A 16,275-nucleotide genomic window follows, 5' to 3' on the forward strand; every position below is an offset into this window, starting at 1 on the left:
TTCTGAGAGACATAGGTGTCACTCATTAGTGAAACATTAATCACTTTGTGTTCCAGGTCCTGGGAATAGAATGTGGAATAAGACATTGTTTCTGATTTCAATGAGCTCAGAGACTTGTGGGGCAAATAGGTAAACAACAATATGATGTGATAAATGCTATGAAAGAGGTATGTACAGAATATTTGGTGGCACAGAGCAGCCAGTTTTCAAGGGTGTCCAGGAAGGAGGAGGTAACAAACTAGACCTGGAAGGATGAGTAAGATTGGAGATGAACAGTCCAGGTAGAGCAGCAATATGTATAAAAGGCACGTATGAGCAGGGTGCGGTGGCTCACGCCTGTAATTCCAGCACTTTGGGAGGCTGAGGCGGGCGGATTACTTGAGGTCAGGAGTTCAAGACCACCCTGGCCAACATGGTGAAATCCCGTCTCTACTAAAAATACAAAAAAATTAGCCAGGCTTAGTGGCACACGCTTGTAATCCAAGCTACTCAGGAGGCTGAGGCAGGAGAATTGCTTGAGCCCAGGAGATGGAGGTTGCAGTGAGCCGAGATCGCGCCACTGTACTCCAGCCTGGGCAACAGAGTGAGACTCTATCTCAAAAAAAAAAAAAAAAAAAAAAAAAAAGGCATGTATTTGCTCATTTGCCAGGTTGTCGTGGTATGAGTGGGTTATTAGGTATATGACAGAGGAAGTGGTAGAAGGCAAAACTGGAAAGCTACAATGGGGCCTTTTGGGAAGGGCCTTTCATATATATTGAGGCATTTGGACTTGATTCTGTTGGAAATGGAGAACCTTCAGGGCTTTTAAAGTGGCAGAAGAATGTGATCTGTTTATCTTGTTATTTTAGAAAGATATCGTCTGATAGTATGGAGGAAGGAATAGAAGGGAAGGGACAGATAGCAGAAGACCTGTTAGTAGGCCAAGCAGGAGATGGTGAGACCTGAGCTGGGATAGTGGCAGAGGCATCAAAAGAAGGCCATACATTTCTGGAGCATTTTTGAGGCAATTATAAGGCTCTGGTGGAGAGGCAGTGTGTTGTAATGACACCTGCACTGCATGGAAAGACAGGATGCTGATGTTCTGGGTTTTGTTCTACTCTTGACTCAAGGTGACACCTTGAGTCTCCTAATCATTTTGAATTCATGTTGGGAAAGGAAGAACACTTGTCTATCTAGCTAACTCTTCAGTTCTGAGATTCCAATAAGAGGAAACCAAAGCAAACAAAACAATAAAAAGCCTCAGACAAATCTAACATAGAGTTTCACATCCTCTTTTTCTTCTTTTGCAGCTGATAGCCTTTCTCTCTATTTTACTGAAAATTCAGAACAGAAAAAAATTCAGTTGCTGAGTTACTAGAATTAAGTTGTTGATTATCAAAATCTTGAAATTGTGTGATTGACTCATGAGTTCTTGATTTACCTGCCTCTTTCTATGTATGTGTGTATGTGTATGTGTGTGTGTGTGTGTGTGTGTGTATACATATATATATTTCCTCCCTTTCTAATACAATGTTAGCATAGTCCCAATTTGTATCTTGGCATCTATATTTGATGTATTTAAAAGATCAAGTTGCAATTTTTATTTTTTGCTTTTAGAGGAGCAGAACTCACTGGATTAGAATTATTAATATTGTTTACCCATTCTGTATGCTTTAGATCTGAGTATTACAGATATTTTGAGGTGTATTATTCCTGGGCCTTTACCAGACCAGGGGATGCTCAGCATTCATCAGACCACGCATCAGTAGACTTTGCTTCTAAAATAAATCGGGCATAGTTGCAGTGGTTTGTATTTCCCACTCTTACTTGAAGTGTGTTTCTGGAAACTGCTCTTTTTTTATTGAGGGAAGCATTATTAGAGATCCTTAGGAGATGCTGTAATTATTATACTTGAATACTTACTTTAGTTGCAGTTACTAAAAGCATTAACTATCTTTGTAATATATTGTTAAAAGCACCTGTTTCTTTTGTTCTAGTTCCGAAAGACCCGAAACCCCAGTGGAGACGGGTAGCATGGAGTTACGATTGTACCCTACTGGCCTATGCCGAAAGCACAGGAACTGTGAGGGTGTTTGATCTCATGGGAAGTGAACTCTTTGTCATTTCCCCGGTATGTACATAGCTTAAATTGAAAACATAGTTTTTTCAATGTCATGTATGTATAGGTACTTGAATGAAAGAGTGTGAAGGGGGAGATAATACAAATATAAATCAGAATAATAAGCTGTGGACTTAAGATGCCCAGAATCTAGTTAGAAATCTGCATACATGCAATATTTATTCCTTGTATTTTGTAATACACTGTCCAGATGTAAACCACGTGGTAGTAAGTAAACACTAAACACAGGTACAGAAAGTTGTTATAAAGCTCTAGTGACAGAAAGAAGTCAATGGTCTGTCACAACAGGAACAACTTCAAGAGGAGTTGGAATTTGTTACCCTACAGGAAATAGAAATTGAAAAGGAGAGTAGAGAAAAACAAATGGTAGTAGTAATTTGTATTTGTATGCTACTTTATTCTTTATTAATGCCTTTGATATATATTATGATTTTATATTCACAACAGCCCTTTCAGTAGATTGGGCAGATATTGTTCTCATTTTGTCTAGAAAACTAAGATTGAGTGGGAACAAAATGACTTTTGTATGACAATTCTGTTAATAGTGTCTCTTCTAGGAATCTAGTGCTTTTTAGTTTGTATCCTCCTTCATCAACTGAACAAGATACAGGGTCAGATAGAACAGTGGTTCTCACTCTGGCTGTATCTTAGAATCACCTGGGGAGCTTTATAAGGAAAAGAAAAAAACAAATTACCAGATTGCCCAGGCGCTACTCACAGAGATTCTGATTCATTTTATCTTTGTGGGGCCTGGGTATTAATATTGTTTATAAGGTTTTAGCTGATTCTAGTGAGAAGCTAGGGTTGAAAACCAATGATATAGATAATGATTTTTTTTCAGAAATAATGAATGGAGAAACTAAAAATGTGTGTTGTGCTCATATTCTGGAAATCTTAGCCAAACTAAGGAGTCTGGATTCTTATTTTCTAGACTATTTCTGGCTAAAAGAAATACGATATGAGCTGTATGTGTGCTCGAATGTAATTTTATATTTGGTTACATATACAATAACTACAGGTGAAGTTTATTTAATAATAACTACAATGAGAAACCAAAATAAGAAACAGGTGAAATTTATTTAATACTATATTTTATATCATCCAATATATCCAAAATATTATTTCAACATGTAATCAATATAAAGCATTATTAATGTGATATTTTCTGCTCTTTCTTTGATTTTAAATCTTTGAAATTTGATGTGTATTTTTATATTTATGACATATCTCAATTTGGACTAGCCATGTATTAAGTGTTGACTGTGTGGTTCTAGACAATGAGGAACCATTCAGGGGTGATTGGGAGGAAAAACTTTTTCTCTTCCTGCTTAAATTTAGCGGCTAGGGGCCTGCAAATTAAACTGACAAAAGACAGATTAACAGGAGAAAAGTTGTACAGTTTTTATTAATGTTAATATTTTTACATGTACAGGGAGCTTCTCAGAAAAGACGTGAAAGCTCAAAGAAGTGGTTAGACTCAGGCTTATATACCATTTTTTCTTTTTTTAAAGATAGAGTCTTGCTGTTGTCCAGGCTGGAGCACAGTGGTGCAATGATAGTGATCATAGTGCAGCCACACCTGGCTAATCTTTTAAACTTTTTGTAGAGACAGGATCTTGCTTTGCTGTCCAGGCTGGTCTTGGACTCCTGACTTCAAGTGGTCCTTCCACCTTGGCCTCTCAATGTGTTGGGATTACAGATGTGAGCCACCCTGTCCAGCCTTATATACCATTTTAATAGAGGGATATAAATTGTTGAGATGTGACTAGACAAAGGAAAGGGAATTTTGGCTTTTTGAGGTGGTAAATTGTGGGAAAGTGACTAAGAAATGCATGGGACAAATTAATGGAAGAAAGGGATTTTAATAAGGTCTGTTTACACAGACTCATCTTGGTATGACTTCCGGTTTCCAGGGATAAGTCCATCTCCTCCTCCTGGTACTGAGGAGCACTTTCACAAAGAGAAATGTATGCCTTGTTTTTAGGCAGTTAAGGGGAGGGCAAAGAATTTTTCCTGCATCTGTTGATTCCCAGTTGCCTTCAGCTCAAAATAATCCTTATGCCAAAGTGGCGTATTTTGGGTTGGCATATTCGAATCCCCTTCATGGGTGATAAACTTTATTTTGTGTGCTTCCCAAGGTGTACAGGCCTTCAGATCTTTAGCAGTTTAGCCTGGTATTTAGTTAATGGAGAAAGGTTAACATTGAGTGAGTATTTTATGTGTAGTTTCCTTTAGGTTGCTGATTAGGCAAATGGAAACTGGAGACTTTTTTACCACAGGCTACTGCTGGCAGTGGAAATTAACATTTGGAAGCTTCTATCTTTAAACAAGCTCTTAGAGTTTTTTGAGGCTGAATGGTGGCATTATCTTTGCTTTTTTCTGCAATTGACATAAAATTTGAATAGAAATTTCCTATGTAGGTGAACATCTTCAAAGGGGCTGCTGTGGTTTCAGCCTGTGTCTGAGAGGGCTGGTCTAGACTTGGGTGTCTAGATCTAGGCATTCTGACTTGCATGATTTTTGAGTATACAGAGCAATTCTGAAGTTATCTTACATAAAGTGTACATGAAGCCAGTGTATCAGATATTCTCTAATTATGCATGTGTTAACTTTTATCTAGTTTTTTTTTTAGTAACTTAATTTCCCCCTCTTCTGTAGGCATCTAGTTTTATAGGTGACTTAAGCTATGCCATTGCTGGGTTGATATTTTTAGAATATAAAGCAAGTGCACAGTGGTCTGCAGAACTGCTGGTCATCAATTACCGAGGAGAACTTAGAAGTTACCTTGTAAGGTAAAAATGTGCTTTGGAAGCCATATTTGAAATAATGTGTATTTCTCTGGTTTAATGTCAGATTTTGGTATTTTTTTTTGCTTTCTATTATGAAAAATTGCAAATATAATAGGGAATTTGAAAGAGTAGTGTGGTGAACACCCATTACTTCCACTTGGATTCCACAATTAGGATTTTACTGTGCTTGCTATATCATATTTCTATTCATATATCCACCCCTCTATCCAGCTATTAATCATTTCATAGTAAGTTGGACATATCAGTACTCAAATGCTTTAGCATGCATATTATTAATTAGAGTTTAATATTTGCTTATAGTTTTCTTCTTTTTGAGGTAAAATTTGCATGCAGTGAAATGCATACATCTTAATTATACCAGCTAGTGAGTTATGACAAATGTTTACATTTGTGCAATTCAAACCTCTGTCAAGATACGGAACATTACCATCATACTAGAAAGTTCCCTTATGCCCCTTCCCAGTAAATCTCTTTCCATACCCACTCCCAGAACAACTAGTGTTTAAAATTTTTTTAAAATCACAGATTAGTTTTGCCTATTCTAATAATTTATGTTAATGGAATAATAGACAGTCATCCCTCTGTATCTGTGGGTTCTGCATTTGTAGATTTGATACTGTGGATTGAAAACATTAAAAAATTGTGTCTGTATTGAACATGTACAGACTTTTTCTTGTCATTCTCTGAATAATATAGTATAACTACTATTTACATAGCATTTATATTGTATTGGGTATTATAAGGAATCTAGAGATGATTCAGAGTATACAGGAGGATATGTGTGTGTTATATGAAAATACTATGCCATTTTATTTTATTTTATTTTTTAATTTTTATTTGTTTATTTCTGAGACGGAGTCTTGCTCTGTCGCCCAGGCTGGAGTGCAGTTGAGTGATGTTGGCTCACTGCAAGCTCCGCCTCCCGGGTTCATGCCATTCTCCTGCCTCAGCCTCCCAAGTAGCTGGGACTGCAGGTGCCCGCCACCAAACCTGGCTAATTTTTTTGTATTTTTTAGTAGAGACAGGGTTTCATCATGTTAGTCAGGATGGTCTCGATCTCCTGACCTCGTGATCTGCCCGTCTTGGCCTCCCAAAGTGCTGGGATAACAGGCGTGAGCCACCGCGCCCAGCCTACTATGCCATTTTATATCAAGGGCTTGAACACTTAACAGATTTTGTTATCCTCTGAGCATCCTGGATCCAGTTCCCCAAGGATTCCTAGGAATGACTGTAGTATGTACTCTTTTATCTAAGTCTTCTTTCATTCATCATATTTTGAGATTCATTCATATTTTTACGTACATCGCTAGTTTATTTCTTTTTACTGACAATTAGTATTTTATTGTATGAATAGGTCATGATTTTAAAAATCCATTCTTCTATTGATAGAACCCTGTTTCCAGTTCTTGGCCACTGCAAATAATGCTGTTACAATCATTCTTGTACAAGTCTTCATGGATATACATTTTCATTTCTCTTGGGTCAATATCTTCAAGTAGGATTACTGGGTCATAGGGGAGACATAGTTTATTTTTATAAAAAACTACACTTTTTACCAAGTGGTTTTATCAATTACCTTCTCATTGTGACGTATCCGAGTTCTGGTTGTTTTATATCCTCAGCAATATTTGGTATTGTCTGTCTTTTAAATTCTAAACATTTTATTGGGTATTTAGTGATATCCATTGTGGTTTAATGGTATTTACTTCTTACTTACCTTCTTAAATTTAGTGTTGGAACAAATCAGAGCTACCAAGAAAGTCACTGTTTCAGCTTCAGTAGTCATTATCCTCATGGAATCAACACAGCTATTTACCACCCTGGTCACAGGTAAGTAACCATTTGTTCTCATACTTAGTGGAGTATTAGGTGGACATAGAAATGTTGGCATAGATTCAGATGGAAGAAACTATTCTGATTCTTATGTTGACTTCTTAATTTCCTCCTCTTGTGCATAGTTATCTTTAATATCTATAATATTGTTTTCATCTGATTATTCATGCTTATCCATCTGGCTCACTGATCTCTTCTGAGCCAGATGGGGCACTGGGAATATTCAATGAGGAATTTATTCTCCTCTTTTAACCCCCAGACCTTATTTTTCTCATCTGTAAAGTGAGTATGATACGTAACTCAGAGAATTAGTGAGAGAACTAGTACTGTATATAAAGTGCCCTCACACAGAATGGCCTCAGTAGATGCTACTTCCCTTCTTTCTTTCCTTGCTAGTTACCGCTGCACTGATGTTGCACAGTTCCTTCTAGCAACTGTGTCCCATCATTCACATACACCACTTTCTTGTGTATTTGCATCTACATTGAGGCTTACTAGAAACCTTATGGCATTTTCTACTTCCAGTGGTTTCTCCCCTTTAATTTCGTTATTTGAGAACAGAAGCCACATTCATTTTATAGGATAGCCAAGCTAAATGTTTGCTTTTGTCAATGGGAAGAGTATCAAATTTTGAATAAGACAAACCTAACTTGAGTTTTTGAATTTTGAGACTTACTCTTGTTTATTGACAAGTCCTTAACTTTGACTGTCAGTATACTTAAGTCTTTTTGATTGGAAATGTATGCAAGTTTGTATTCTATTCAGTCATATGTCTGTGTTTAGTTCAGGACTTCATTATTATGAAATTTTTATACTAACACACACACACACACACACACACACACACACACACACACACCCCCCCCCCGCGAAGTCCTCCTTGCGCTCTTCCCTGATCCCATTGTCTCCGTTCTAGAGATGATTACTGTCCTGAGTTTTGTGTATATGATTTTCTTGCTTTCTTTATAGTTTTATCACTTATTCATATTTAGTTTTGCTGTTTTGACTTCACGTAAATGGAATCACATAGAAGACATACAAGTCTCACTTCGTGACTTCCTTTTTGGTGCACGTTTTGCTTTAGTTTATTCATTTTTACCTACTATTTAGGACATTTCATTTTACAAATAATTTGCAACATATTTATTCATTCTCCTATAGATGAAAATTTGGTTTGTTTCTAATTTTTTTGTTATAAAGATAGTACTGTGGTAAAAATAATTTGCATTCCTCTGATATATATGTCCAAAAGTTTCTATAGGATATACAACTAGGAGTGCCAATGCTGGATTGTCAGGTTAGTACATCTTCAACTTTACTAGATAATGTCAAACGTTTTCCAGATTATTCGTACCAGTTTACAGTCCCATCAGCAGCTTATAAAAGTGTCTCTCGTTTCACATTCTCATTAGTACTCTTGATGGTGTGAGACTTTTAAATGTTTGCTGATTTGGTAGGTGTAAAAGAACATGTCACTCTGGTTTTCATTTGTACTTCCCTGGTTACTGATGAAACTGAGTAGCTTTTCATATGTTATTGGCCATTCATGTTTTCTCATCTATGAAATACTGGTTTTGTTTCTTTTCTTTTGATAGGGGGTTTGTTGTTGACATTTTTATATAATCTAGATATTAATTCTTAGTCTATAATATGCATAATGAGTATTTTTTTTTTTACCAAGATGTGACTTTTCTTAAAATTTTTTTTCTTATATTTACATTTTATTTTTATGAGTTGTATTTGCACATAATTTCAAGGGTTTAGTTTTAAAAACTGACTCCTCCACCCAACTTCTTGCTTTCTAAAGGTAACCACTTTTAGCTATTTTAATTGATTCTTTTGATTGTTTTCATACATTTAAATAAAAAGCTTACATTGTACTTCTTGATTCCAATTTTACACAATATTTATTTACTTCCCTTTGTGGAAGATGGATATTTAGTTTTCTTACTTTACCATGAGTATGCACAAAGAATTTTCGCTTTGTTCTCCTGTTATGTTATATCTTATGTTAAATCCTGTTATATCATAATTTTATAGTATTTTTTTTTTTTTTTTTTGAGATGGAGTCTCACTCTGCCGCCCAGGCTGGAGTGCAGTGGCGCTATCTCGGCTCACTGCAAGCTCTGCCTCTTGGGTTCATGCCATTGTCCTGCCTCAGCCTCCCGAGTAGCTGGGACTATAGGCGCCTGCCACCACGCCTGGCTAATTTTTTGTATTTTTAGTAGAGACGGGGTTTCACCCTGTTAGGATGGTTTCGATCTCCTGACCTCGTGATCTGCCCACCTCGGCCTCCCAAAGTGCTGGGATTACAGGCGTGAGCCACCATGCCCATCCTATATTATGATTATTATTATGGTTATGTAGATGATACTTACAGGTAAGGCAAGAAGCTTGTATAGTATTTCATGATTTCAATGATTTTCCATATTTCATGATTTCAATGATTTTCCATTTTTATTTATTCATTTATTCATTCAACAAGCATTTATTGATTTCCTACTCTGTGCCACATACTGTTCCAGGTGCTTAGGGTATATCTTCCTCGTGGAACTTTTCGAGGGAGTGACAGACAACAAACAATGAATATAAAGTATGTGAGGAGCTAAGTATTATGGGAAAAAAATAATCAGAGCTGGAGAGTGGAAGGGTGGGAGAGTAGGGGGCAAGTTCTAGTTTGAAATATGGTGGCCGCATTACCCTCACTGAGGAAGTGACTTGCAAAGACTTGCAATAGGTGAGGGTATTACTAGTTTCTAGGTATCTGGGGGAAGAGTATTCTATGCAGCAGGAATAGCCAAAGCAAAAGCCCTGAGTTGGAAGTGTGCTTGGCATTTTCTAGGAACAGCAATGAAGCCAGTTAGGCTGAAGGAGATAGTGACACAGAGTAATAAGGTGAGGTCACAGAGAGCGTGGTGAGTGCTGAATCATGCAGGGCCTTGTATGCTGTAGTAAGACCCACCTAGTAACTTCTTACTTATTTATTCTCCTGGTAGTTAATAATTCTTTTTAATTTGCCACGTTTTGAAATGTACTTATCACAGACTTTCCCCTAAACTCACCCCATAGTGTAAACCTCCTTTTAGGTGTGCCGTTTGATCATCTTGAAGAGGTCTCAGAACTTTCTTCTGAGATCATGCGAGATCAGGTGCATTCAGGGTGGTACGGCCATGGATGGAGATCTCAGAACTTTCTGATCTACTCCAGTTTGGATTTAACACCTGCCACATAGCTATTGTCTTGGAATTTCACTTCACCGTTATCCAGAAGATGGCTTCCCTATTTCTCTTTGGTTGCATGACCTGTTTCTCAGATTTTTTTTTTCTTTCTTGGTTTATTTAACTGTTTTGGTGGATCACAACCTCCTGTAACTTCCTGAGAAACAGTACATGAGAAATAATATTTTTTTGAAGCCCTGCATATCTGAAAATGGCTTTATTTTATCTTCATGTGCTTAATTGATCATTTGACCGGATAGAATTGTAGGATGGAAATACTTTTTCCATAAAACTTTGAAGGTATTGTTCTATTTTCTTCTAGCTTCTAGTAGTGTTGCTCTTGAGAATGTCATTGTAATATAAAATCCGTGTTTCTTTCTTTCTCTGCTTTTTGTCCACTTTCTCTCTGAGATCTAAGATTTTCTTTTTTTTTCCCCTGGTGTTCTGAAATTTGGCCATGTTATGACTTGGCGTAGGTTTATTAATATCCACAGTGCTGGCCCTTCACTTTGGATAGTTAATAATCTCACTTTTGGGAAAATTCTTTGAATTATTTCTTGGATTATTTCCTCTTCATTTTTTTTCTTTTAATTCTCTGGAATTTCTGTTATCTAGATGTAGGGTCTCCTAGAATGACCCGTAATTTTTTTCACTGTCTTCTGTTTCCCCTCCTTTGTTTTTGTGGAAAAAAGACAAGTAAAATATTATTTTAATTTTTTCTGTATAAATACATGTACTTATTGAAGGAAGTAGTTTGAAATGCTTTTTGAGATCTTTTATACATTGTAATTATTTTTGTAAATTATTGTTTTGGTAAATTATTGATACATGTGATTTTATTTTGAAAAAATCTGTATTCTGGTTAATTTTTGCTGATATATTTCCTATTTTACTAATTCTTTTGTGCTGCATCTCCTTTTTAAATTATTTATCGTGATTTTAGATTTTATTGTTATATTTTTCATTTATAGAAGTTCTCTTTAGTTCTTTTAAAAATCTTTCTTAAGAAAAGAGAAAAGGGAGTTGAAATGAGTATTTAGTGAGCCCCAGGGTGTTTTGAGGTTTAAATATTCAGCACAGTAGGTATTCAGGAGATGATAGGTAAAGTTATTATTTAGTATTGAATAAATGTAATACTGTTAACTTACTCCTTTTGATATGTGTGGCTCCTGTGTTTAAGAGTTAGTTGTTTATCCTTAAGAAGTTTGATAATCAGTTTCAAAAATCTGGCTAACTAAAAAAATTTAAAAATTTAGAAGTATTAACTACAGTAGGTAATCTGAAATAATAGACGTCTGTTTTATTTTGGATATAGTTGAATGTTTATATGTGAAGTTAGAGGTCTTTACATTTTATAATATTGAATGTAATCATATATGCTGCAAGTAATTACACAATTTATTTTAACAAAACACTTGATTATAAAATAAACATATTACAATGATAAAATCATGCCATTTTGATTTTATTTTTGTCAAATTCTTATATAAAGACTGGCCTTTCAGTGGTTAATATGTTAGATCTTGTATTTTCTGCACCTAGCTTCACATTGTCTTGAATTTAAATTTTGCTATTAGAAATGGGATAGACTTTGTTTTGCTGTGACATGCTCAGTTCTTTGTTGTGAAATTTTGCCAAGCCTTGACACTGCATTTACAGTACCCATGGCACTCTGATTGCTAGTTTGATTTCTGTTGAGGGTGACCTCTTGTTTATGTTAACATTTCCTTTGGGATTCCATTTTATTGTTTAAGCGAGATTTCCTCCTTTAAAGTCTTTTTGGGTTTAGTTCAGCTTGATTTTTTGGTTTTATTTTATTTATTTATTTGAGAGAGGGTCTCACTCTGTCACCCACGCTGGAGTCCAGTGCGTGATTTTGGCTTACTGCAGCCTCAACCTCCTGGGCTCAAGCGATCCTCCCACTTCAGCCTCTCGAGTAGCTGGGACTACAGGTGCACACCACCACACTTGGCTGTTGATTTTGGAGAGATAGGGTTTCACCATGTTGCTCAGGCTGATCTCGCACTCCTGAGCTCAAGCAATCTACCCGCCTCAGCCTCCCAAAGTGCTGGGATTACAGGGATGAGCCATCACGCCCTGCCAATTTTGTTGTTTTAAAGTGTAGTTATTAATACCTCACTTCCTCAGCACATATATATATACACTTTTCGAATATGTTTCTTAAAAAGCGTATGTGTTCAGCTACAGAAGTTGTTGGTATTAGGAAGATTGATGAGGTGGAAAGTCCATTCTATCTTTATCTGGCCTGCTTTCCATGACTCTCTTATTGATTGTGGCTTGCTTTGTGGAATGCACCATGTTAGGGGTTGGGGGAGATGTAAAGATGGAGAGCAATTCTGACCTAAGATCTCATATTCTTAGATAGGAAATAATATATATGTGTGTGTATATATATATGTGTGTATATATATATGTGTATATATATATGTGTATATATGTATATATATGTGTGTGTATATATGTGTATATATGTGTATATATATGTGTATATATGTATATATGTGTGTATATATGTATATATGTGTGTATATATGTGTATATATGTGTATATATGTGTGTATATATGTGTATATATGTGTGTATATATGTATATATGTGTATATGTGTATATATGTGTATATGTATATATATGTGTATATATGTATATATATGTGTATATATGTATATATATGTGTATATATGTATATGTGTATATATGTATATATGTGTATATATGTATATATATGTGTATATATATGTGTGTGTGTATATATATATACTTTTTTTTTTTTTTTTGAGATGGAGTCTCACTCTGTTGCCCAGGCTAAAGTGCAATGGCAAGATCTCAGCTCACTGCAACCTCTGCCTCCCCGGCTTAAGTGATTCTTCTGCCTTAGCCTCCTGAGTAGCTGGGATTACAGGCACTTGCCATCAGGTCTGGCTAATTTTTGTATTTTTGTAGAGACTGGGTTGCACAATGTTGGCCATGCTGGTCTTGAACTCCTGACCTCAGGTCATCCTCCTGCCTCGGCCTCCCAAAGTGTTGGGATTACATGTGTGAGCCACCACGCCCGGCCAGTGTATGCATATATATTTTACTGATGTCTAAAATACATTTCTTTTGCTGCATGCTCTATGTGTGTGTAGGTATGTATACATATATATACATTTACATATCTAAACATATATAATATATAAAAACATATTTCATATATATTAAAAATATATATTACATAAACATAATATAAATAGTATAAACATATTCATATTATATATGTAAATGTACATATAAAAATGTATTAAAAATCTATATATGTAAACTAGAATGCAAGCTAGAAAATAAATGCCTTAAAGGGATGCAGATACAGTGATGTGGGGGTCCAAATAAAGGAGCTACTACTTGCTTGAAGGAGCAGGGAAGCATGACAGGTAGCACTTGGACTTGTTTTGGTGAATGGATACAATCCAGATATGATGGACATTCTAGGCAAAGTGACAATGTTAATAGTGGCAAGGGAAAAGAAGTCATGGTGTAGTTTTGGGAAATTGTAAGTGGTGTAGCTTGGCTGACACTGTAGAGTGTGTGTCTGAGGGCAAGGGAGGTGATAGTGGTGGTGGGAGATAGGACATGGGAAGGGCAGGTTGAGGCCCGTTAATTGGGAGTGGTAAGAGGCAGCTTATTCTTTAGGGGACGCAAATTTTTGAGCTGAGGAAATATGATCATTTGTGTTTTGAAGAATGATCATTCCATAGGGAGATACTAGAGGCTGGGTGACTCTTAGATGATCAGGTACTGGTTCACGCCACACGTAACAAGGACCTACTCATTATCTTGTATGTTACTGCTATACTGTCTTTGTACCACAGTTTGGGCACCATTTAAATACACCAAATTTTATTGTTAATTTTTTTCTGTTTTGATGAATATACCCTGCTATAGTTTGAACATCTGCCCTCCAAAATCCATATATTAAAACTTAATGGCCAATGCGATGGCATTAAGCTATGAGGCCTTTAAGACATGATGAGGCCGTTAGGACTCCTCCCTCATGAGTGCGTTTAAGACATGATGAGGCCGTTAGGACTCCTCCCTCATGAGTGCGTTTAAGGCCCTGATAGAAGAGGCTCCACGCGTTGTCTTTCTGTCTTCTGCCATGTGAGGACACAGTGTTCCTCCCCTCTGGCAGATGCAGCAACAAGGTGCCATTTTAGAAGTGGAGAGCAGCTCCCACCAGACAACCAACCTCACTGCACCTTGATCTTGAACTTCCCAGTCTTCAGAACTGTGAGAAAATAGGTTTCTGTTCTTCATAAATTACTCAGTCACAGGTATTTTGTTATGGTAGTACAAACAGATGGTCACATATCCCATGTCTCCAATTAGACTATCAGATACTTAAAGGCAAGGAATATGTAGCGTATACCTTTGTAAAAGCCACAGCAAATAGTATATGAGCTCTGGCTCTGAGGGCACCTTGAATAAGTAACTCTTATTTTTTGAGTAGAAAAGAAAATTTATATTTCTTTCTTTTGACTTTTCCTTTTTTCTCATTTTCTATTTTGTATTCTTCTTCATACCCCACATTTCTGTGTTTTTTTTTCTTGTCCCTTTTAAAAGAAGGGTATTTTATATCTTAATGCTGGACTGTTTTTGTTTGATTGTTTATTTCATACTGACTACTCCACTCTCTTGATTTGTTACAAAAGTCAATATTTGATTTGTTTTTTCCTGGCATTATTTCAGGAAGGTAAGTGGGACTGTAGGATTGAAATGATTACACACTGAATAGTTATTATGGGATAAATTTCTTTTAAGTCAGATTATACTTATTACTTTTAAGATGTTTACTTTTTGATTCAGGATCTAAGCAATTGAGGGTATTTTTGAGGGGCAGTCTCCATTTAAATAAGAACATCTGTAAAGTTTGATATATTATCAAACCACAGAAAGAGGGCCTTTTGTTGGTTGTACAATCATTTACATCTCTTGGTAGCAGTCAGTTTGGAGATGGATGACTGCATTATTGTTTCTGAATGAAGATTGTTGTAAAGCAAGGAGTATGTGGAAGTGGCCTGTTGTGCCTGACAAAAATTTTGCTAGCTTGTTTATATTTTCCATTATGTGGTCTTTTTTTTTAAATGAAAGAAGCTGAAATATTCTTCACATTTTTATTTATTTTCAGTTATTCTAGTAATGTGGGCCTGTGATGTTTATCATCCACAAAGGTTTTATAAATGTGAAGTAAATCAGCTAGAGTTGAATTTGGATAAATTGGTAATATAGAAACTCAGGATTTTATGAAATTCATCGTTTTGCCTAATGTTGCGAGTATTGTTGAAGAAGAGAAACTGAGGTGGTAAATTTGGTAATATGAAACAAAAATTAATTGAGAAGCTTTGGGATAAGCTCTATGAATATGCTGATTTTAACTGTTTTCTTTTTTATATATCCTAACTCACAGCCTAATGAATGTATTTTATCCTCCTTAAACACGCAGACTACCTCATTCCAGTCTTGCTTCCTTTCTTCAACCTACCCCAACACCTCGCTGCCATCTTTTTTTCTATTCTTATTGTTCTCTTTGCTCTGTTGGTTTTAGCATAGATTATAGCCTAATTCTGGCTGAGAAGATTCTCTGATCTCTGCGTTGTTAGAGGAGACGCATTAAGCTTTTTGCTCACGGTGGGTACTATGCTTGCTGGTGGAGATTCAAATGTAGTACCTGCCCTGTAGGAGTTTACACCCGATCTGGGAATCATACAGTCCCAAATTAACACTTAATGAGTTAGGTTCAAATCGAAGACTTTATGTATAGATTTTTAAGTGGCACTTACTGCTTTCAGTGGTATATAACTTTTTAATTTTTATGATTTTGTTCCTATTTGTGTTTTCAATTTTGTTGAAAATTTTTATAAGCAACATCTGATTTTGTTGTATTTCCAACATTTCCTTGATAGCTACAAAAAGGTAGTTAGTGTTTGAAGGTAACTACTTCTAGACCCTAATTTACATTTCAACAAAGTCAAAAGGCAGAGAACGTGCCTACTTTCTTGGGAGAAGCTGTACTTTTGAAAAGCCACTCGTGTTCAAATTCCTTGATGACCCTTTGACACTGATTTCCAGTATGTAATTCATTGATTTTTACTAAATGTATAGAGTTGGGCAACCACTACTACAGTTGGTTCTATATCTGTAGAAAATTTTAAAAATATTTTTTAGTAGAGTGTGTACTGGATTAGGAGACAGGAACCCTAAATTCTGTTCTTAGTTGTCCTACTTTCTAGCTGTGTAATC

General features: G+C 36.0%; 1 protein-coding gene across 1 annotated transcript in view; it reads left to right on the forward strand.

Annotated features, from left to right (window-relative positions):
- Nucleotides 1-16,275, forward strand: part of NBAS (NBAS subunit of NRZ tethering complex) — a 393,558-nt gene that overhangs the window by 19,267 nt on the left and 358,016 nt on the right. The window contains exons 7-9 of the mRNA XM_054476756.2: nt 1,977-2,110; nt 4,778-4,911; nt 6,661-6,759. Of these exons, the coding sequence (XP_054332731.1) occupies nt 1,977-2,110; nt 4,778-4,911; nt 6,661-6,759 (367 nt within the window). The remainder of the gene's footprint in view (nt 1-1,976; nt 2,111-4,777; nt 4,912-6,660; nt 6,760-16,275) is intronic.

The sequence above is a fragment of the Pongo pygmaeus genome, chromosome 12, assembly GCF_028885625.2.
Source record: "Pongo pygmaeus isolate AG05252 chromosome 12, NHGRI_mPonPyg2-v2.0_pri, whole genome shotgun sequence".
Classification (NCBI taxonomy): domain Eukaryota; kingdom Metazoa; phylum Chordata; class Mammalia; order Primates; family Hominidae; genus Pongo; species Pongo pygmaeus.